The sequence below is a fragment of the Lepisosteus oculatus genome, chromosome 15 (genome assembly GCF_040954835.1).
Source record: "Lepisosteus oculatus isolate fLepOcu1 chromosome 15, fLepOcu1.hap2, whole genome shotgun sequence".
Lineage (NCBI taxonomy): Eukaryota > Metazoa > Chordata > Actinopteri > Semionotiformes > Lepisosteidae > Lepisosteus > Lepisosteus oculatus.
Window position 1 is genome coordinate 14,461,789 of NC_090710.1, and position 25,309 is coordinate 14,487,097.

Genomic DNA, 25,309 nt, shown 5'->3' on the forward strand with positions numbered 1-25,309 from the left:
TAGTCTCAAGGTTCTGTTGAAAGCGCAGAGAGCATCATGAAGACCAAGGAACACACCAGGCAGGTCCGTAATACTGTTGTGGAGAAGTTTAAAGCCGGATTTGGATACAAAAAGATTTCCCAAGCTTCAAACATCCCAAGGAGCACTGTGCAAGCGATCATCTTGAAATGGAAGGAGTATCAGACCACTGCAAATCTACCAAGACCTGGCCGTCCCTCTAAACTTTCAGCTCAGACAAGGAGAAGACTGATCAGAGATGCAGCCAAGAGGCCCATGATCACTCTGGATGAACTGCAGAGAACTACAGCTGAGGTGGGAGAGTCTGTCCATAGGACAACAATCAGTCTTACACTGCACAAATCTGGCCTTTATGGAAGAGTGGCAAGAAGAAAGCCATTTCTCAAAGATATCCATAAAAAGTCTCGTCTAAAGTTTGCCACAAGCCACCTGGGAGACACCCCAAACATGTGGAAGAAGGTGCTCTGGTCAGATGAAACCAAAATCGAACTTTTTGGCCACAATGCAAAACGATATGTTTGGCGTAAAAGCAACACAGCTCATCACCCTCAACACACCATCCCCACTGTCAAACATGGTGGTGGCAGCATCATGGTTTGGGCCTGCTTTTCTTCAGCAGGGACAGGGAAGATGGTTAAAATTGAGGGGAAGATGGATGCAGCCAAATACAGGACCATTCTGGATGAAAATCTGTTGGAGTCTGCAAAAGACCTGAAACTGGGACGGAGATTTATCTTCCAACAAGACAATGATCCCAAACATACAGCAAAATCTACAAAGGAATGGTTCACAAATAAACGTATCCAGGTGTTTGAATGGCCAAGTCAAAGTCCAGACCTGAATCCAATCGAGAATCTGTGGAAAGAGCTGAAAACTGCTGTTCACAAACACTCTCCATCCAACCTCACTGAACTCGAGCTGTTTTGCAAGAAAGAATGGGCAAGAATTTCAGTCTCTCGATGTGCAAAACTGATAGAGACATACCCCAAGCGACTTGCAGCTGTAATCGCAGCAAAAGGTGGCTCTACAAAGTATTAACGCAAGGGGGCCGAATAATTTTGCACGCCCCACTTTTCATTTTTTTATTAGTTAAAAAAGTTTCAAAAATCCAATAGATTTCGTTCCACTTCACAATTGTGTCCCACTTGTTGGTGATTCTTCACATAAAATAAAAAATGTATATCTTTATGTTTGAAGCCTGAAATGTGGCAAAAGGTTGAAAAGTTCAAGGGGGCCGAATACTTTCGCAAGGCACTGTATGTACTGTACCGAGTGTAGCACAGATGATGAGTTAATGTATCACATTCTAGATTTCCTGACCATGTTTTGCAGTCAGGCACAGTTGAACTTTTTTTTTTCTTGCATTGTATCATCCATTCTTTTTTTCTTTATCCCACTTTATTTAGAAAGTCAACTGTTAATTAAATCACATTTCTGCTATGACTCTTGAAACTTCATGGTACAATGAGGAAAGTGTACACACTCCTCTGAAACGTATATCCTTTAAAGCCATCAACCATTTTTTACACTGATTCCAACAGCAGTGTTTGCCTTGAATCAAGGACTAATGTGCCTCTCCTTGACAACACTGCCAGCTTGCAGACACCTGGCAAATGAGAGAGGTCACCTTTGTGTTGAAAGCTGAGAATAATCTGGCCCAGTTAAATTTATCCAGTTGAGCACCACCAGTTGGGTAATCACGCACTCAGTACAGCCTTGAGCTGGCGGTCTAGACTGTAGGCTTAATATTCACTCTGAACAAGTGTTTAATGATTGTGAGTTTTTAAACTGCATGCAGATTATTAGTTATAAAGCTTGAGTAGAAGTAGTTCATGTAAGAAGCTGTGTTAGCATGTGTAGGCTGCAAAGGAACAAGTAAAGGTTTATTCCATGTTGAAAAGAGAAGAAAGGAAATGCAACGTTTTGGTTGTGGCGCCTTCTTCAGGTGTGTGAAACGTTCTCTTTTCAGCATGGAATAAACCTTTGCTTGCTTCTCAAGAAGAAGTGTTTTAACAAAAAACTTTAAGCCTTATATATGAAGTTTGCAGAGCCAGGAGAAAACCTTGTTCACTTCATTTTTTAATGCATTTACATTTAATGCATTTGTTTTAATGCATTAATGTATTTAACAGTTCACATGGATATTTTATGCTTTGATCTTACGAAATTTTCTTTTTTTTGTTTTCATATAGACAATGTCCTTCTGTAATCATTAGGTTTTGTCTTTCATTCAGTCATATGTATAGAGGGATATTTAAATGGATCATCATTATTTAAAGGAGTGGAGAAGGGTAGTCTTGATAACTGGTATCTTATGCTGAGCTTATGTGCCATTAAACTGTCTACATCACTTTAGTAATCAGGATGTGATTTAACCACCACTAGAAGACCATTTACAGGTGCTTCAATCTTTGTGGCTTAGAAACAAATTAGCATATTGTTCATTCTTCCTGTTCAGCTTGAATACTTACAGCAATGCAGCACTCCTCCCTCCATCATCACCAATATTTGGATATTGTTGTAATATGTGGAAAAAATATCTTCCTGTGATGGTCTAAAAATATTAGTGTTATCATTGGTCAAAGAAAATAGAGCAAACAGTAATTTATCTCTCCGTGTAAATCTAACGTGTGGATATGTATATACCAACTTTCAGCTTCCTTCTAAATTATTAAAACCTAAATCATATGTTATGCTTAGTTTTCTTTGCTATAAGTTTTGCTTTTTTGTACCTCCTGAGCTTCAGGTCAAACTATGTTTTTTGCCATTTCATTATACTGTCTGTAATATTTGATAGTGTTACATATCTTGTTCTACAGACTCTTATTCTATGTAAGAATGTTTTAACAATGTTAATGCATGGTCTAGTTCTATCATGAGCTTATAATAATTTATTCTGCATTTTAAGCTCATTGCTTTCTTTGTGTTGAAAAGCAAAAAATCTAAAAGGGCAACCCTATGGCAAAACAAATAAACCCTCAGGGGAAGCGGAAGTCAGCCATCTGGAATTTGAGTACAGATGCTCATAGAACTCTTGCATTATGCTTTCAGTAGCTGCTCTGCATGATTTGAATGTAACATTTTCTGTGGTAACCAGTGATACTGTAAAAGTATTATGAATAATATAAATAATTTTATTTATTGTAGCGCATAGAGCAGAAAATGTGACCACTCCAATACCTGATTTAATAATAAAAAACATGCAAAGCTGGTAGACCATAGAAATTGTAATTCTTTGGCCTTAAAAGATGATCGCAGTCAGTTCATTGCATAGAAGTAATGAAAGTCATGTAAGCAATCTTGGGAAGTCAGAATCACAAGAGACAAAATGGATACCATGCTAAAAAACAGAAGCAAAATAGAAAAAAATAAAAGCAAACAATTAAGTCAGTCAAATTTTACAACCAACAGCTTGAGTAGGACAAAGGGGTAAATAAGCTGTCAAAAGATTTTATTTTGCAGCAAACCTTTGATGTATGAGGGGAATAAAATAGTTTCCTAAGCAAACAAAGGCGAATACATGTGCATAGTATAGGGCTTTCTGAAAGTCTCTTAAATGCTAAATTGACAGCACTGTTTCTTATAATCATAAGTAATGGGAAGGGAGATGTTGAATTATAATTGTTCGAACACAAGCACATACCTCTTAAAATTAACACAGCAGTTTCTATTTCATCTCAGTAAGAGCGATCTGCTCAAACAAATGAATCCCCAAAATATACCTGCAGCAGGTGGTGTGGCCAGCCTTTTCTCTGTAGTATTCCAGACAGCTTAATCTTGTTATATCAATAATTCTAAAAACATACTGTATATTAACTCACACGTGGGAATAAAGATAGAGCTTAGATTCATAATTTTGAATCGACGGTGACTTTGCCAGTAGATCACAGCAAGGTGTCTGTTCTGCTATGTATGACACCCAGATTCAGAATGAGGTTATCTGCAAATGATGTCCATCATGTAGCAAGATAAGAACATTTTTGAGTTCAGGTTTTTGACTATTAATTATGAATAATTTAGTGTATGTATGAAGGTACTATAATGCAATAATAATCTCAATATAAGCTTAAAAAAAGTTTTTGTAAATTATTATTATAAATTTGGATTTACAGGACTGTCATTAGTATTACAATGTAAAGTGCTTTAATTTGTTGTGTTATACTTTAATCAAATATTACTAATATAAAGGTAAATAATAGCGATTTAGATGATCTTTTCTCAGAATTACTTGAAATCAACATTAATTTGCAATGAAAGAATGCATTAAATGCATATTGTAGCATTGTTTTGCTTGGTGTCAACATTTATTCTCTTTTATTTGTTAACTTGTCTCCTACATACTGATAGTTCTTGCCAATTTTCAACCTCATGTCATATGTTTATTTTTTTGGTTCAGCTTGATGCTGTAAAGTGCCAAGAGCTTTTTTTAAAGCTACATGGTTTATCCGAGGGATAAATGTCTACCACATCTTATTTGCCCTAACGGTGTTCAGAACTGCTGAATTATTGAGGTAGTAATAAAGATTCCAATAAACTGGTGATAGTACCTTTTCTTAAGTTATTGTGGCATTTTTTTTATATTTGGGAAAAATGTTTATAACCATAAATGGCATTTCTAATTAAACACTCAGAAATCGGGTATTGCACAGTAAATACCAACTGGTGAGTCAGTTTGCACTTGTCAGTTTGGTTAGTTTTTAAATACAGCTATACGTTTGTTTTAATATTTTGTAAAAATGCCACACCTTTTATATATATATATGTTTATCAGAAGTAGATTGACGTTTGCATGATTGACATGCAAATGTTAAGAAACCTTTACATTGTATTTTGATCAATGCAAAGACTGATTTGCACTGTTTTTAAAGCTTTAAACTTAGATTTGATCAGAGGCAATGATGACACACACATTTTGAATACAGTATGTGTGTGTCATCAATTGATCTGATTGCTTTGGCTTATGGTTTTTCATCATGCTTGAAGTACAGGTAACTGTAACGGACAATATAGATTACTGGCTGTATAGATTGGATTTATCAACAATAAACCTAGCCACAGTGCTAGGTTCCTCCTGTTGCAGTAGGAAATGGTGGGAAAAATATCTGTTTCCCTGGTAACCAGGTTTAAGGGCCAAATGAGATTTCTTTGTAGCTGCTTTGGGCCAGTATTTTTCTCTCTCTCATTGAGAGAAAGTTTCAAGTCTGATGAACAGAAAGGACATACAGTACACATCTTATAATGTACCTTTTTCCCCCTTTTTAAGCCGCTTGTTTTACATGTAATTCACTAGGGGATGCCATAAACTCTTTCATACGGAAAGCATTCCTTACAGAATGATTCACATTTGATATATTTTGTTCTGTTCTTAAAGGTCTGTAATTCAAAAGCAGTCTACGTCAATGATGCACTTTTTAAATTCCATGTATTGACATTATCTTTAGTTTATTCTTAAGTAAAGGATGATAAACTATCAGGTGCAGAGTGACAATTATTCAGTACAACACACAGAGGTCTATTTGAGTCAGATAATTGATACTTTGTTCATCAAATATATTATTGCTGTTCATACTGTTTATTTCTTGGAGACACCTCTAATAATGAAAAGCTTTTAAGTAATGTTATTATTAACTGACTCATTTGAGATATAAATAAACATAGCAATTTGCCACATTTGAGAAACTGTTTTTTTTTTTAACATGTGAAAGCTCAGAAAAGGGCAAAATACATTTTGAGGAAGGTGCATTGTGTTGTTGCAATTTCGTTAAGTAATATGATGTCAGTAAGCAATCAAAATCAGAACTGTATGCTGAAATATTATGATTAACTGCCAATTAAGGGGCACTTTTAACATGCACTATAACATATGATGACGATGATGTTATCCGGTCAGTCGGATCTGACTCTCGGCAATTTTATAGGCCATCTCTCGCCACGCTTTCCGGTCTTGGACTTTCCCTTTCAGCTGTTCTATACCTAAGCTAGTGTCCGCTTTGATGGTGTCGAGCCACCGCGTTCTTTGGTAGCCTTGTCTTCTTGTTCCACTGACCATTCCAAGCATCATTGCTTTCTCCAATGAATCTGAAACTATAACATATACATATAACATATATGTAACATGCACTGTTTCTATAATTCTTAAAACAATGAAGTCTGCTTCTTTCTCATAATAACATTGTAATAAAAATAAAGTGAAAGTCGTAGAATTGGTGAAAATGTCATATACTGTATATATATATAGCTGAATGAATGGTGTAAAGACATGTAAGGGGTAAGGTCAAGACTGATTTTTTCTTACACTAAAATGTTACACAGAAACCATCAAATGTCAATTCGTTTTATGGTACAAGTTACAAATGGTGCAAATTTAAAACTATCCATCCATTTTCTAAACCACTTCATCCAGTACAGAGTTGTGGGGGGAGCCTGAGCCCAACCTGGCACGCGACAATGCAAAGGATACACATTTCTAGCTATAGAAGTTTCAAAACATAAAAATGTAATAAAAACATTGTCTTATGGTATTACTGCCACATGTAAACTTAAAAACAAACTTTTGTTGCATACCTTTTATAACAAATAAGCTTTGACCTTTCATAAGCGAAAGTAAAAACAAACCTGAAATTCTTATCAGTACAGTATGTACATTAATCACTGACTTTATAGATGACGCCTTTTCTGAGCAGCACTTAATAATGCTTTCTAAGGTTTAAAGTTTGTTTGCTAAACTGAAATAATGTTTTGCCAGATATCAACATTTATTACTTGTGATTTGCAAAGTGGAGAGAGACAGTGGCACAGTGCTTAGCATCGCTGCCTTGCAGCACTGGGGTCCTGGGTTCAATTCCAAACTTGGAGGTTCTGTCAGTGTGGAGTTTGTACAGTATGTTCTCCCTGTGTTCGCATGGGTTTTCATTGGGTGCTCTGGTTTCCTCTCACAATCCAAAGACATATGGGTAGGTTAATTGGCTTCTGGGAAAATTGTCCCTGGTCGGAGTGCGTGTGTGTCTGTGTGTCCTGCAATGGACCGGTGTCCCATCCAAGATGTATCATGTTCTGCCACTGGCTCCCCTACAACTCTAAATCTAATGACCTGATCAGAAAATGGATGGATGGATATACAATCATTTGAAGAGGCAAATATAGAAAGATAACCCTAATGCAAACTGATGGTTTGGGTAAGAGGACATTTTCCTATGTGTTAGCTAATAAACAGTAGAAAACAGCTTGGGTTAGGTTATAGAAGTACATTAATTAATAATACCTAGTAAATCAGGTGGGTAGCTGTGTCAGCATGCGTAGGCTGCAAAGGAACAACTAATAGGTTTATTTCATGCTGAAAAAAAGAAGAAAGAAAACACAATGTTTCGGCCATGGAGCCTTCTTCAGGTCTCAGACGAAATGTTGTGCTTTCTTTCTTCTTTTTTTCAGCATAGAATCAACCTATTACTTGTCCCTTTGCATCCCTAGTAAATAATGATCTGCAATGATAGTCTCAGAATCAACTCATCTTTGTTCAATTTTCTGACATGTTTCAATACCTTTCCCATCACACCATTGTGGAATTTTGAGAGGCAGCTTCCTCTAACACAGCAAACAGGTTCCAATGGATTTGTTTTACTGTGCATCCTTCATTGCACAAAAAAATGATGACTGCACTTTGCTCAGAAAAGTCCAACACAGCACCTACCCTCAAAAGAAACAGAGCAGCATAAGTAATTTACATATGATGCTAAAAACTTTAAATTGACATATTTAAAAATACTGTATGCACCTTTCAGTAAAACATACCAAGTACAAAATTATCTGTCTAGATATGCGAGTTAAAATGCCCCTTGGGTTTGTATATACTGTACAAGATTTTTATAAACATACTCTCATGTAATATGAACATGTTTTCAAATTACTGGCTGTGTTCTGTCCCATGACAAATGCTCTTAGATCTGTGTTGTTTTGTTAGGTTTTCTGCTGAAAAGCCTTGCTCCTTTTATGGTTTTGAACTTTCAGTATGTTCTGTTTAAATGATTACTTCCCCCAAACATCTGACCTCACCTTATACCATGTGTATTACAGAATTATCTAGCTGGTGTTTCAAAATTTTGAGTATTTGCACTTCCACAAAACAAGTAAGAGCTGAAAACTTTAATTGGCTTTTTGCCTCCAGGGATGGGTCTCGGTGGACAACAACCTGGCAGATAAATCTAAATAGCATGACAGATTTTAGCATCAGTATGAAATTCAAGGTATCTTGACATGCTCCTGGGTATACTTTCAAAATATTTTCTGTCTGTAAATTTATGGTATAAGTTAACCTGTTAAACAGCTTGTCTGCAGATGCCAGCACGCTTTAGAATTATTGAAATATAAAACTGTTATTTTATATTTTTAATTTTTTTTCTTTGCATTTCAAAATTCACAATCTCTGCCTTTTTTTGTGTGGATTCGATGCAAGTTGAGATATAATGAGGATGTATAAGTTAGCATAATGTTCCTGACTTTATCCTTTCTTCATTAGCACTTGCTTCTTCCTTACACATGTTCATTTACTTATTTTTCCCTGTCTTTGCTTTTCTAAATGAGAGATGCTCTTGGTCTCAGAATTCATTCAGTTTTGCAGATATCCATTTTTAAATTTTATTTGTATTGATGTAAATACATTTCTAACAGATCTTCCCTGGAGTTTTGGGTTTTTTAAAAAAGAGTTGTTTTAAGGTATTTCACTATAATACACTCCTCCCCTCCAGACAGAGTTAGAACTAAAGCCAAGAAAAGGTGTTGACGCTTTCCTGTGTAATAATTGACAAACATGTTCTGAAGGGCTTAATTTTCTTTGCATTGCTCCTATTGCTTCTGAGAGGGTGTGGCTCAGTTATTTCTGAGGTATTCACCAATTTCTTTATGACATATTTGCCTGGCAGTCATATCCTAAAACCTTTCCAAAGTGAAATTACATTCAAGGCTGCCTTAACAGTGATGCGGGCAACCATGACTGCAAAATCACATTGAACATTGTGATTAGTTTTAATATCTCGTTTCTGTCTAACTATTAGTGATAATGGCTGAAAGACATCCAAACTGCCAAGTAGCTGGAGGCATTTTTTTTTTCAAACTGTGTCTGTGTCAGTTAAAAGTGTGAAGTATAGGGACTTCCAAAGTATACTAGCAAAGCAAAAGATGGGTCACCAGCAACAGTCATGCAAACTTTAGACAAGAAATGTAATAACCTGGAGGTAAGGTGTACCAAGGGATATGATAGACATGAGCTTATGACCCTGTTTGCTTATTGCCACAATTAGTGTACTGTTGTTTTAATGGCAATTCATAAAATATAACTTTATAAGTACCTTTGCATGCAAACATCAAAGCACAAATACTGTATGTTGATGTGAATGTTGTCTGCATTGCCATAAATAGTTGAATTCTAAGTAATAATCATGTAAGTATGACACTCGGGATGACTTCAATGTTTAACTTAAAACTTTTAGGAAGTGGTCCGCTATGCAACTTCAAAGATGAAAAATAAGCAAGGTCTAGGAAAAGAGACAGGGGCTTATCAGGCTGGATAACAGAAAGCTGCCCATTGATGCTGAACCTGCCTGGGAGGCTGGGGAGTAATCATTTTGAGAACTTTATTCTGTATGCACAGGACTTGCTGTGTAACATGACAGATTGATCTATGGTGAGACCATATGTTTTATTGCTTAGTCACTAGGTATTGTGAAAATAAGATTGTAATCATGTAATCACAAACAGGATTCTAATTCCTCCTCTTTCCTCACTCTAGCCTCTTTTTTACTACAGGTTTTAAAAGGTTTTTGGTACTGCTTACCCATAGTTGAATACCGATGACATTTTTCCCTTTCATGGCAATAGCTATTTGCTGTCTTGTTTCCAGAATTTTTTATCTTCAGCCTTTTGGAGCTCAGGATATACATTGTTCAGTGTGATGCCATGTACCTTTTAAATTAAAAAATGAACATGACAACCTGGTTTTGCATAGTGCAAATTTTACATTTTCACAAATTCAACTTCAGAAAACACAATATACAAGATGTGATTTTTTAACAAAATAAGATTATAACGATGTTATTTTAAGATTTGAGGTAATAACCATATGCATTAGAATGATTAACTAACTGCTTTACTTTGGAACATAAAATGAAAGCAACTTTTCTATTTTGTCTCTGAACAGATGAGTGGAGTGAAGAGACTACGACCACGGCTTAATGCTATTCTATTTAAGCTGCAGTTTGAAGAACAGGTGAACAACATCAAACCTGGCATCATGGCTGTGAATGCTGCCTGTGAAGAGATAAGGAAAAGTAAAAGCTTTAAGAAGCTGCTGGAGCTTGTGCTGCTAATGGGAAACTACATGAATGCTGGCTCCCGAAATGCGCGGTCTTATGGTTTCGACCTCAGCTCCCTTTGCAAAGTGAGTCTGGTTTTCCTAGTATGTACTGTACTGTTGCTACATTTGCAAGAGCATCTCTCCACTGTTAACAATCCTTTAAATCCTCTCCACTTCAGAGAGTATACTGACATCTTTGTAGGCTTTTCAAAGAGGTGTCCTTGATTCTCTTAAACTCAGACCTTGAAAGGTCCAGTTAGAAAAACACTGTTTTTTGTGACACATTTCTTTGATATTTGGAACTGTTAGGCATATGTATTATACGTCAAACGCTGAAGTAAGATCTTCTTTAAACTAAAAAAGAGCATGGAGAAAAATATTTTTTATCATCTGCTGGGCTAGTTTGATAGCGAAATAAGAGTAATAATGTACTATTGGAGTATTATATTTAAAACAACCATAAATATATTTTCTGCTGTTAAAAACATCACTCATTTATCAATTAACTGTCAAGTTAATTGTAATAAAGTCAAAATTATCTTCTCACAGTGAAGCAGGCATTTCTGGCTCTCACCAAGGAAGGAAAAAGGCAATCTCTAACCCAGTCTCACTGGGAAAAAGATCTTGTTATGCCTGTGCATGTATTTCTGTGAGAAGCCACTAGGTATAAGCTGTACCCATGATAATGGACCTTGTCACTTGCTGAGAGAGCTAAGGGTTTGCAAAGACAGCTAATTGTTGGATTGCAGGAAGAAAGGAAAGTTGTTGTCATAGGACATGCACACTACAAAACCTAACAAATCTAAAATCACACATCAAAACAAAAAAATAATGTGATTAAAACTATATTGCAGCATATCTATTTGATGAATAGAGCTGACTTGCAGTATAAAATGCAATTAACCAGAATAATATCAACAAATATTTTAAAGTGTGAAATGTTTAGTTTCCTTTTGTCAAAAGCAAGATCAGAAATTACGCATTTTGAAGACATTAAAGACTAACAATAACTAACAGACTACAATAAGTACAATCAGTATGTTATAGAAGAGGAATTTCAGGAGTGTCTGACCTTGAGGAAATCTTGCATGCCTAAATGCATGAGATTGTTATACCCATGTCCCATGTTTATTGCATTCACTGCATACACTTCTACTTTTCTCCTGTAAAACATAGATTATCAAAATACACTTTAAAAAAATATTTCCGTGACTGCCAGAGGTAAGTGTTTGCATAGTTATTGTATTTTTTTTACATCTAAAATTGTCTCATTCATGAAGTAGCAGTCAAAAAAATTACTTTGTTTTGTGAAAATAGGCTGCTTCAAGGTGAGATTCTGTTATACTAAATTGTCTTTGGACTTTGTGCTACATTTTTACTTAAGATGGGATCAGATTTAGTCTGATAGTATAATTGTTCTCCATTGGGAAAATAGAGAATATGGCAATGAATAATGAGTTATTGAGCTATGGTGACACCTTTTGGCATTCTGACTAAAAATACTTGTGCTCCACATTAGGAACTGTGTAGACTATAGCCTGAAGCTCTGGAAAATGAGTGATTACATGTGAAGACTGTCAATTCAGCATGCCTTTACTCCACTGAAGGTAGTGTGATAAGTCTGTAGTTCAGTATGATACATTTCACATTTTCATAAATTAAGATTTTATATTAAAAATGTAAATTCCTAATTGGGCTAAGGAGAAATGTTTACAAAACAAAATAATATCATTGTAATATGCATAAAAATGCAAGTTGTTTTTTTCTTAACATGTTTGCCAAGGTGTGTAGTAACTCTGGGCCACGTTATGAATTACAAGGAACTGCAGTGTGTAAACAGTATGATAGACAAAAATCTAGTAAAGTGCTCATATAAAATACTATTTCTCATTCAGAATTCTAATTAAGTTACTCTGGAAAAGATGGAACCAGTAAAGTAAGGGATTATTGTTAAATTAGTATAATTAAATTAGTTGTTGTTGTTTTTTTTTTTTCATTTTGGAGACCTTGTTAGTTTTATGGTATAATTTGTTCTTAAAAACACCCTAAGTGAAGTAAGGATCTGACAGGAAAGACCTTAAGCTATTAAGAGCATTTGAACTTGTCCTTCAGCCTGTCAGTTGATTAGTCATCTTTTAAGAGTCCTAGTACTGTAGAACAATCATATTCATGATCTTGTGAACTGCTCAAAGCATCCCTCCCTCTTTACTAAAAACATTTCTTAAGTAATTGTTAATTCTGCTAACATGTACCTAGAAAATAAGTCTAATTTCTCTTCTTTGGACCTTCTCTAAGGCTTGCTTTGCTTTGGTTTTATCATCAGAAATTAATAAAATATTAAACTAGATGTCTGTGGTACAGAGAAACTTTCATAGTATTTATATATTTATTACACCATACAATATATTGAATTGTATAGATGTCTAAGGTCTTACTAATTCATGTGGCTATTTATGTGCTTTAAGCTACATCTCCAATACACTGTGATCAGGGGTTGGAAAAACCTGTTTTAATTAAATCTAGTCTGTATATTTCAATGCATATATAAGGCCTCATTCACTTAATGGCAGTAATATTTTGCATGTCATAATCACCCCTGGATCTTGGGTACACAACCAGTCTTCACTAAAAGCAGCAGGGCTGATCTAACAGAATTCAGCACAAGGGAAAATTACAATGTTAACCCATGTTCAGGCCATTTACATCTGAAGGATAATGACAGCTAATGCATGCAAATTGACACCAAATACCCCCCAAGGAGATGTGTAACACATAGATGATATTTACTAAAGGTTACTAAATTCACCCTGCTTCTCAGTTTATAGTAAGACCAAGGAATACTGATAGTGTGTGATGTGAAGTAAGTCATAGTTTTGGGGAAAGTTAGAAGTAGTTTTGAGTCTCAGCACTAGCAGTTAGAAGCACAAAAGAAGGGCCAAGCAGCCTTTATACTTGTTTAAATTATGTTTTATGTTTGTATGTTTTTCCATGGTTTCTCTGTTTTGTTTTGCAATTTATATTAGTTTGTACCCCTTTCATGTTACACAGACAAAACACAAGAACTTCAGTGCACAAACAGAAACTGAGTCAGATAAAGAACATTTCAGTTTAAGATGACATCTGCATAGTGTGCTCAGAACATTACATAACAGTTTAATGTACAAACATTCTGATGTTTATATGTGATATTTGATAGACTGTACTGTAGTTAATGTAAATATGAATGAAGGGAGATACAGGTGGTATGAGTTACTCTCCTTAAAATATGCAAGATATTAAAAATGTTTAGTCCTGGGTTCAAATTAATGAAGATATTGTAAGAATTTGGCACTGGGGCCCTGGGTTCAATTCCTAGGCTGCTGTCTGTGTGGGGTTTGTTCTGTGTGTTTGTGTGGTTTCCCTCAGTGTGCTCTGGTTTCCATTCACATTTCAAAGGCATACAGTACTTGTACAGTAGGTTTATTGTCTTCTGGGAAAATTTGCTCTGGTGTGTATGTATGCGTGTCTGTATCTGTGTGTGTACGGAGATTGACTGGCATCCCAACTAGAGTGTATCCTGTCTGGCTCCCATTGCTTGCTGGAATAGACTTTGGCTTCTTTGTAACAATATATTGGATAAAGCTGTTAGAAAATGGAAAGCTGTTAAGGGAACCAGATTTATTGGTGCTTAAATGCAATAGAAATCCTGCAGATCTCCGTTTCCTGAGTGGTGTGGCAGAGCCTCCTAAGGTGTACAAACATAATGCAACCATCCTTTATACATTTGGTATGCTAAGCATCATTGAAAGAATCTGTGGTAATAATTTAAACATATTTTTGGCATTTATTTTTAAAAGATTTAATACCTTTAAAATGGTGATTTCGTGTGATTTCAGTTTTAATTTTTAGTTTTTTGCAATGCATGACTACTATTTCTTCACAGGACATCGGTTCATTATATGATCCATAGTTTGAGTTGTATGACCACAATATCTTATGATTTCTCCTTAATTAAATTTACAAGAAGATTTGTAAATTATACTGTTGGCATAATTAATGCATCCCTTTATTCAGTTGCATATGTAGAAGTTTTATGTACGAGCTGCCAAAGTGTAGGCATAGTGTTCTCTTGGTGAGTGGATCTCTGATAGAGTGGCTTTTTGCATCATATCAGCTAAGGCACCCCAGGTTCATCCTGCAAGATCTTGCTGACTCTTGGTTTAATCAGATTTTTTTTAGGTTTTCAAAAGTTGCCAAGAACGATTGTAATGCCCATCCAGTATAGAATTACCAATTCCAGAACAGCCCCTTACAGTAGGTTCATTGCCATTTGGAGGACAGTTGCGTCCTAACTGACGGCATCATATGCTTGTAAGCACCGGGGAGGCTGCCTCGCTTAGAGTTGAGAAAGCCCTTGACAACAGCCCTCTTCGAGATTTCACATTTCCATTTATTCGTGGTTGCTTGGTGAATCCCGGTCGCACTCAGCTACTGATTCGACCCAGGCTCAAGCCCATCTTCACAGGACTACCCCTCTACTTAGGAAAGCCCTTTTATGAGATAAGCTAATTCCTCAAAGGTCTATTTTATGTGGGGCTTGAAGATCAGACTCATGATCATGATAACACCCAGATACAGTATGTTAGAGTGGTATCACAACACATTTGGCTACCACAGAGCCACACATCAAGGTTGGCATTTGCTGTGATTGCTCAGGCAGAAAGCACTTGTGTTAGTTTTAGTTGCAGTTTATAGTGACTGAAATATGCCTCAAATTACATTCGTTTTTTTGTTTGTATTTGTTTAGTTTTTTTTTCCGACTGCATGTTCACTGTGGTGGTTCATTTGTGCCTCTGAACAAAATAAATTGGGAAGCCACAACAGTTGTGGTTTTTGGCAGTCTGGGCCTTTTATTTTCTGACATTCTGACTCCAGCAGTGCAATACAATTACCTTGGTGACCAATGTTGATGGTCTCGTCCATCTTTCATGAATCAAGCCTAAAATTTCTTAATGGTTGTGTGCTTATTGCTTATGTATTGTAGCCATAGATATTTTTGCCATAAAATCAATGCAGTGCACGTTTTTTTTACTTCATTTGTTTATCAGAGCTATAGGATATTTTGAAAATAATGTGCACTCTGTAAGCCAAAAAGTTTAGTAATGGTAGATCATTTAATTTTAAATTCTATAAAACTAAGTATTTTAACATGATACAGAATTGTGATCATATTACTAAACATTTAGTAATTAACTATTAAACATTCACTACTTTTTATATATTTTATTTTTCCATTTCTGGTACAGTTTTTGAGTCTGGCTTCTAATTAAGTTGTCAAATACAAATCACTTTCCTTTTGATTTCTTGTTTAAGATTTTTTATTAGCACAAAACAAGGAAGCTTTTGATCACCTAAAAACAACACCCATTTAAACAAGTTCATCTTTGTCTATGAAGCCATGAACTTTGTACATCCATAATTCTTTTGTCCTTCTATGCTGAGCAAATAGTGATCCAATAGTAAATGTTAACTAGGTTTTAATATGATTTGTGTGATATGCAGGTTACAAGATTTGTGTTGAAGCCAAATCTAAAAGTCCATTTTATCGATACACATATAAGGGTAATAATGAAAAACGTATTTGTGCATTTGCAGGATTTTTCTTACACATACAATTTTTCAGTGTAATGATTCATCAAAACAATTGGGTTCAGTTTCTTCAGTTACGTTTTTCTCAGTATTTTTCTGTATATAAAGAAATTCTCCTTAATAAATATTTTATATTCATATATTTTAGCAATTATGTCTTATTTTGTAACATTTTCATTTAGAATTACATTGTAGTTAATCACTAAATGCTTTTTATGTTTTTCTCAGCATAGAATTAAAATTGTTTCAAATGATTAAAAACAGCATTTCCAAAATAGTCATAAAAAAAGATAGGAGGCTCTCTAGCATTGTCATGATAGGAAATAGCAGCCACATGCTTTGGAATAAGTCACATTTTCCACAAGGTAGGAGCTGCAGATTGTAATGATAAACATCTCCCTAAGTAATATAGTACAATATACATTTTGACAAGGCATGGACAGGGAAATGTTTTCATATATTAAAAGCATGGCAAGAAATCTCATTTATTTTAAAGTCACACACTATGAAAATGCTTTCCCTGAAGTGTCCTTATAAGTAAATGTTAGAAGGAACAGATTAAATTGACTGTTCTTGTTTTAATTTGCCTGTCAGTGATATTTTTTTTGTTATTTTCTGTTTATTTGTTTTTGTATTAGTATTATAATCTATTAACAGAAGAAGCAAAGCAAGATCTGTTCAGTAGAGATCAGGCAAAGGGGATTTTGAATTTTGCAGACATAAAGTAGAAATGAGAAGTTAAAATTGAAAGTCAATTAGAATTAGAATGTTTATGGCTGTGAGGTGACTATCTGATCTATCTGGCCTAAATTAAGGGTTGATTAATTTTTTTTCAAGACTTAAAAGATTATTTTAATGTACAGTATACATTTACTTTTTTATTTAAATACAATTTTAAAGGAAAAAGCAACAGCAATAACAGAACCAAAAATCAATTTCCAAGTTTATTTTTGCCTTGCATATTTAGTACAAATCAAGCAATGCAAATTTGCAAAAACTTGATTTTAAAAAAATAAAAAAATACATATGTGTAATTAACTGCTTTGAAAAAAATGTTAAAAGTACGTTTCTAACAGGCTTGGTTGCTTCTTTCAAATAACCAATAATTTTTTGAATTAATTCTGGTAATTAAGAAACTTTCAACTAGGCCTCCTCTGCTCTGAACTTTTGTTCTCAAACATGATATTCACTCATCAAACAATTCTAACCTTAGCAATTCTAATCTTAAACCTTCATTCAATAAATAGCTATATAGACTGTTTACATATTCATTGTATTAATTATTCAGTAGTCTACTCCAGTGAGAAATAAACATATTGCTTAGATGTTTTTGTTCTCGTTTGTGAATTATTATTCTGATCTACATGAGTCGAGGGATGAAAATAATTTCTAATTAGTTTTGTCAGTTGAAAAAAGATCTATTGAATGCAGTTCAGCTCAGGCTTCACCTGTTAGCCTTTTCTTAAATGTGCTGTTGTAACAGACAAATACGTTCTGGATCCCAAGATCACATTTAAACAACTGAGTTTATTACATGCAAGGAACAATAAGACCAAAGTATTGTTTGGAATACAGGTACAAAACTTCCAGTTTATATAGCAAATTTCAGCTGCTTCTGATGCAAATTGATGCCATGGTGATGGGGGGACCACCTGTGTTTGGACATTCCCAAGACCTTGGACACTTTTAATGGTCGGTTTTATCTTTCCTAAAACCGTTAGGGGGTCTCTAGCTTGCACTTGGAATTTCTTATCAATTAACTCCCATCCCTGCCATAACTTAAAGGTCCCTAAGCATGAAATGTCGTGTGTCACAAGAAGTCTATGTACAGAAAGAAATCAGTTAACCCCTTTTTCACATCTTATATCTTTCTTCAGTGCTTATCACAAACTCCGTAACGCCAAAAAATATTAATAGCTGGAAGTATGCAATATTACAAATATTTCTTAGTATCAAGCTTTTGAAACTTGGATGTTTGGATTTCAAAATGTAATTTGAAATGTAAGTTTTAAAAGTTAAAGTGTGATTCTTCAGTCAGTTCCTAATTTTTTCCAATTATGTGAACTTTTTGTAATGTATTTTCCTGTGAATTAAAGTTCAGGTTGGATAATGGAGTACTGTTTAGGATCCTGGAAGCCTGGATATCATGCAGTTCTATTATGTTCTTATGCACATGTATATGCAATTCTAGCATCTACAGTATATCAAATGAATATATTTGATACATGAAAATGCAGCATTTGTCCTTCTCTCTTTGCCACTAGCTGTATTATAGGCTAGTCTTAAACATCTATTTAAATATATTGTTGACCTTTGAGTCTTAATTATGAGTATTTTTTTTTCTTTTTTTAGGTAACTCAGTATGATTTTCTGCATTTTAATGATCCCTTTTGACATTTTACTGTTTGTTCTTCATGCGAGCATGGCAGTGCATCTCCATGTTCAAGGCACAATTAAGAACAAACTGAGCAGATGGCAATGGGTATTTTACACCCCACTAGTTACTAGGTCTACGTGTTAAAAGCAACTCTTATGCAACAGTGATATTTAGTAGTATTTTGCTATTCCCGGCACCATACGTGGAGAAACTGCTTATTCCATGTACTGCTCCATGGTGTATTAGCTGTTAAAGTTTTTTTTGTTCTCGTACACTACTGCTTGTTTGCCTTGTTTACTTTCTTTTTGAATTAATATTAGTTAGGTCAGTGGTTTTTCCTAACAAGTACAGCTCTGTTAAGACAGCCACCTTGTCAAGCACATTACAATATAAACATACGGTATAAAGGCTGTAGTAGTTCAGGTGGGTAGCTGCATCAGCATGCGTAGGCTGCAAAGGAACAATAGGTTTATTCCATACTGAAAAGAAGAAAAGAAAATACAACGTTTCGGCTGTGGAGCCTTCTTCAGGTGTGAGAAAGACAGGGCTGTAAGCAAAGGTAATGTAGCGGGAGAACGAAAACTGGGAGAGAGGAGAAGTGAGAGGCGGGAGCAGGGGACAGAAAGAGAGGCCAATCAAGAGGTGCGAAGTCAGGATGGGTGAAGAGAGGTGTGAAATAAAATCTACAACGAATAGAGAAAATTTAGAAGAAAAGTAGTCTGTCGTTAAGAGAAGGGGGAAGGTGTGATCCTAGCTGCAGGATAATTTTAGTTTCTATAGCCTTTCTGAAAACCATCTTTGAGAACACAGAGGGAGAGATTAGTGTGATCGTAAAGTACAGTATACAGTACAGTATAAAGGTATAACTTTACATCAAATTAATCTGACATAAAAAGTATTTTTACAAATTAAGATTAACTTCTATTCTCCTTTATATTGTCACTTCTTTTATATATATTCACAACTCTGTCAACAAGGTGTAGACATCTTGTTAAATCTATTGATAATGGTATTCATTTAAGGTATGTACTGATAAAATATCTCCTACCATGACTGGTTAATGCCTTCCAGAATGTAATTACTCCTATAGGAAATGTGAATAACATTTTCTTCTAGAAAACTGTTTTTCTAATTTAATTGTTTTCTCACTGCTTACTGATTTACCTTGCTTTTTTATTTTTTTTTTTCAGCTCAAAGACACAAAATCAGCTGATCAAAAAACAACTCTGCTTCATTTTCTGGCTGAAATGTGTGAGGAAAGGTTTCCCGATGCGCTGAAGTTTCTGGATGACTTTCAGCATGTTGACAAAGCCAGCAGAGGTTAGTACTATTTTACTTTCAATTTCAGCATTTTTTATAGCTCTTAATATTGTAAATGGCAGCAGTTGAGAATTGTGACCCGCGTGCTTACGAGAAACCACCATAACAGCATCTTAACTGTGAGATTTCCCAAGGACTGACAGGCCAATTTGTGTTGTCCAGCTTGGTGGACCGTGTCTCATAGTTCCCTTTCTGTGTCTTTGTATTCCTGTCTTCAGTTTAACTTAAAATCTTCCCAGTTGTCTTATGTTTCTGTGCTACAGTATATGTAATTTCAAAACTATACGTTAAGATGTAGACACTAGCTATTCATATGTAATGATCTAAAACTAAAAGTATGGCATTATCCCAGATTTGAAATGCTTATATGTTTCACCTCATGGAAGCCTCTCCTGTTGAAGTAAAGATCAAGTACCTACTGCTAAAATCAAGTCCAGATCTACAAAGAGTTCTTTATGAAAGCAGATTTTTTTTGTGGCTCATTGATTAAATTGTAGTGTACACAATGGATGTTTTACAACCATTAGATCTTTTTTTTTCATTTAAAGAAATAGCAAAGGACAATAGAAGAAGAAAAAACTTATCAGTTCAGTTCTTCAGTGATTTTGCAGGTTGACATAAGGGTTTATATGTGGTGGTCAGAAGATAAAAAGTGTGTTTCGAGCTCCAAGAAGCTACTAAACTATGATTAGCTATGAGCTGTACTATATTATGTTCTCTGACTACTCTTTCTCCTCGGATTGTGTACATCAGTAAAACACATTACAGAAGTGATGGCTGGAGGTGGATAAAATGGCTGTTTGTTATAATATATATAGAAATAATAGTTGACTAATTTCTTATCTAATTTTGTCTCATTAACATGTCTCTGCTGAGAGGTTTTCCCTTAGCTCAATAAGGGATTAACACAATAAAACCTGTGGTTAAATCTTTCTCACTGTAAACCCTGATGCCACAAAGTAAATGGGAACCTATATCCTTATTTTAAAAAATAAACCCACTGACCAGTATAGGCTTATTTTAACAGAGGGATTCTTTACACAGGAAATCAAAGTTCCTTACAACAACAGAATAGCAAACTTAACAGGGTTCAAATACTTAGCTTCAATCTGGTCTTTCCAGGTGATCTGGATAAGGAGCTCTCATCTTTGATATTTTGCTTTCCCTCTTCCTTCACCCTCTATCTTCTTTCTCTCCCCTTTACTTTCCCTGCTCTTTTCTGTACTTGCCTGGTTTATAGTGTCTTTCTGGACTGTTGTTTGGCCATAAATAATTAATCCAGAACTTAATTAACTAAGATAAAACAAGGCAAACTTAAAAATTGCTTACTGTAGATAAATGGATCTGAGACCACTACAGTGGCTCTATCTCACCAATAATGATATGTACTGAGTAAGATGTATCTAAAAAATGTGATGTTTTAGACTTGATGCCCATGCGGTTACCTTGAATTCAAGCCCTAAACCAGGCCTGTACTGTCTGTACTTTCCAATTAAATTCAAAATGTTAAGGGCATAGCCATTCCAGGTGGAAATGGCCTCTAGAAGGCTAGGGGGTTAACAGGATAATCTCTTAAACCGATACACATTGATAACAATGGTGCAGTTTTTTTTTACTGTATTGACGACTTGGAGTTAAATAATAGTGTGTTGAGCAATGAGGAAAGTCGTGTTTGCGTTAAAACAGTTTTTGCGTACATTCATAAAGTTTCCCGGCCTCACATTAGTGAATACCATTTAACAGGGGTTTTATGAAATAGCTGGTAATATTCTGATACATAATTTTATCAATTTAGGCTACAAAAACTACATTTCCATAACATATAACATGACACAAGTACCACCACTGTTGGCACAATCTGTTGAGCAGTGAAGGGCTGAAAGTGGTATGCCAGACAAGTTTGTGGATTACTGCAGAGCATTTTCCACTTGTGTAAGTTTTGATGTGCATTCTAGATGGCTGTGTCTGTAGCACAATTTTCAGAATTGCAGAGACTGTAATATGCTTTTCATTTTTGTGATCAAAAGTGATAAAGCCAAACCGGATTTAAGTCTTGAAATAAAATTATTAGATTTTAATAATTCAATATTGAATAAACCTTCTCTTTCCTAGTGCTGTTTTGCTAAAGCTTAATGTAAAACCATCCCATGTTTGCTCTGATATTAGAGTCCAGGCAGATGTAGTTGAGGAAATTGTCATCATAATGATAGGAAATACATTTATTTTTTTTAAAGCTATTGGAACCAATAGGGTGTGTTACACTTTTAATTCCACTCAATATGTATTTATTATCCTTTATGGTTTTGTGCTGTCAGATTTGATCCTTATGTTGTTTTGCTTAAGAACTTAGGCACTGCTTTTTTCCCCACTAAATGTTAATAAAAAGTCTTCTTTTTTTACAAAGCTAACATTAATAGAAAAAAATGTTAATATTTCCAAATTTCTCAAAAATCCTTCACACAATACTAATAATGGGGAAGATAAATTTTATCTCCTCATTTTACAACAGACATTCCTGATCATCTAGGTCTTTGGTCTAGCAGATCCTTATATTAATTTCTCAATTACAAATTCCTACAGTAGAGTAAGACATAGTATTACTAATTTAAAATGACTGACAGTAGAGTATGATATTGATGTATGTTCAGTACAGTCAACTTGCTTGAAGTGACACCCTGGGCATAAAGACAATTAGGTATGTAGACTGTCTCACCACATCATTTTCCACTTCATGGAAAACTTTAGGGCAAGTAATTGTGAATGCACCAGTAGCCTTGTGCAAAACTGCTTCCTTGCATGACGAAACCCTGAGAAAGTGACAATTTCCTCAGCAAATCGTTTTTAATAAAAATCAGACACATCAGACAAAAGTCTGACTTTTGACTTTCACAGTTATTTGTACAACAACACATAGACTCCTATGAGAATCTTTGTGGTATTTAAATTAACAACAGCCATAAACTTAAGGCTATAACTAGTTTGCTAAGGAACATAACTTTCCTGATGACTGTTTGACCATAAATACAATAATTGTTAGTGAAGGTGCAGTAAATTATTGTATTTTTTTCAATGTATTTAGCAGTTCAATAGATGGAATGAACCTCTGGTTTGAATGGGTGATGTATTGCAGACTTTTGTGTTTTTGGTAAAGTTATTTAGTTTTGCCACTGTAAACAAATAATTTGTTGGTGCAGGTGCTTAAACATTGAGGATGTTTTGTAACAGCACATGCGAATTCTCAGAAACAACAAGCAATTTTAATGTCTTAAGGCTCTACTTGTGCATCTCTCCTTCAAGCCAGATCAAAATTAGTTATTTGGTAGTAATTAGTTTTATTACATCTGTTCCTGTGAATGCAATATTAGCACAGCATGTAAATATTGAGTGACAACCCCATTAATTGTGGTTTTTCACGACTTAAATGCATTGTGTGTCACTGTCATAGAACATGCATGTGCTTGAAATGATAATTATCTGACTTGAATAGTTTATTTATGCAACCTACTTGGCAAACGTGAGGCGGAGCAGTGGCTCTGTGGCTAAGGATCTGCGCCTGTGGCTGGAATGTTGCCGGTTCAAATCCTGCAGCCGGCAGAGGAATCCTACTCTGTTGGGCCCCTGAGCAAGGCCCTTAACCCCAACTGCTCCAGGGGCGCTGTACAATGGCTGACCCTGTGCTCTGACCCCAAGCGTCTCTCCCTGTCTGTGTGTCTGTTTCTCATGGAGAGCAAGCAGGGCTATGCGAAAAGACTAATTCCTAATGCAAGAAATTGTATAGGGCTAATAAAGTGATGTTATATAAACTGAAATGTTTTAAGTATTACAGTTTTTTAAAGCTGTATAGCTTATAGGTGCTGTAGTTATTCTCGGGGTGACTTAAAGATGTACTGTTGTGCCACTTGCGATGTATTGGATAAAGGAATGTAGAGTAAATTAGTGCTGCAGAATTGCTGTAGAGTACTGATAGAAGCGAGGTAACGTACTTCAAATCTTGCACATACAGTAGATACTCAATACTTGTCTTCCACTCAACGCTATGTTTGTACATTTTAAAATGTATAAATCTTGTGTATCTGTAATTAAATATATATATATTTTTATCAAGGAATAACAAATCTTGGCAGTTATCTGCTAATGGTTCAGCTGGGAAAAGTTCACTGCATCTAATGAGCTACCAATATGACAGTTTCACACAATCTACTTCATTAAAGCTGCAGTTTTGCAAAGGGATAATGACTTGTAGCTTTGCTTTTGGGACACTTCCTTTTAGTCTTTATTGTTTTGCAATATGTTTTTGTATTGTCTTTCTGTTATTTTCATTATATATAACCATGCAACTACTTTTCTTAGAAATCATGCTGTGTTTTCTTAACAAGACTGTCATTTGTTCTGAAGTTCATTGTTTGAACCCAGTAGGTGTGCTATGACAATTACAAGACATTTTGTGTAAGATTGTATTCAATTTATTGGTCCATAATATTCTACCTTTTAAAGTGCAGATTGTATTCATAATACAAAGTTCAAAAGCAAGCATCCATTATCAGAAAGCAGTTTTTTTTTTCGTTTAAGAGCTAGATCCTTTTGATCAAAAACAAATAATTCTTTATTCCCATCTTCCATGGGGGTTAAATATTCAAATCACATTATGTCTATAATCTAATTAAAATAAAATAAGTTTCATATGAAATTCAAAATTGAAACAAGTATGGTTTTGTTTTTTTATTTTTCTGTTTGGTTATCAAGGCAAAGAAATCACCACCAAAACAGTAGTACTGTATATACAGTAAAATATTTAGTTTCAATTAAATACAGTACTCAATTTTAGTTTGACATATAACAACAACAACAACAACATCACTTTATTAACCCTTTACAATTTCTTAAATTAGGAATTATCTTTTCGCATACCCCAGCTTGCTCTCCATGAGACACACAGACAGGGAGAGAGCCTGGGGTCGAGCGCAGGGTTAGCCATTGACAAGGGCAATTAGTGAGGTTGTGGGACTTGGTTTTGTCATCTATCACTACAAGTAGAGTTTTCTAGCAAGTTCTGCTCTGACCATAACACTTGGACTTCCCCATTTGATCTTGTTGAGATGTCGTGACTCATGGTCTACTAGATCATGACCCATCACTGATGGACTGTTGGGCAGTCACAGCTTGACAAGTTAATTTTCTTCGTGAGACTAACTCCAGGTGACAGTATGCTGACTTAGTCTAGCCTCTATTTAGCAGTGACCCATAGATTTTTATAAGCGGGGCATTTGTTTCTTTCTGTAGTTATATTTTTTCCTTTACACAAGGTTTGACATTCAGTAGATTAACCTTAGATTAATCTCACCTTTGCCCTGTCAACTCTCTCACTAAATAGGTGATCTAATGCTTATGCAAGAATGTCACTCAAAAGTATCAGGATCTGTAATAAATTATCTGTTAAATACAATAATACCAAAACATTGTTGTATATTTATTGTTTTTTTTTGTTAACAATAATGAAAAAACAGTAACTAAAAAACAGAACAAAACAACATCTCCTACCACCCAGATATCCGCTCTCCCACCCCCAGTCACAACGGCAACCCACACCTAGAGACGAGAAGAAAATATATTTAATAAAAAAA

The 25,309-nt window shown here is 35.0% G+C and overlaps 1 protein-coding gene across 5 annotated transcripts in view; it reads left to right on the forward strand.

The window, feature by feature from the left end:
• LOC102697182 (protein diaphanous homolog 3) overlaps positions 1-25,309 on the forward strand; it is a 461,123-nt gene that overhangs the window by 312,674 nt on the left and 123,140 nt on the right. For all 5 annotated transcript variants that reach the window (XM_069178992.1, XM_069178995.1, XM_069178996.1 and 2 more), the window contains 2 exons: positions 10,208-10,447; positions 19,559-19,688. In XM_069178992.1, coding sequence (XP_069035093.1) covers positions 10,208-10,447; positions 19,559-19,688 — 370 coding nt within the window. The remainder of the gene's footprint in view (positions 1-10,207; positions 10,448-19,558; positions 19,689-25,309) is intronic.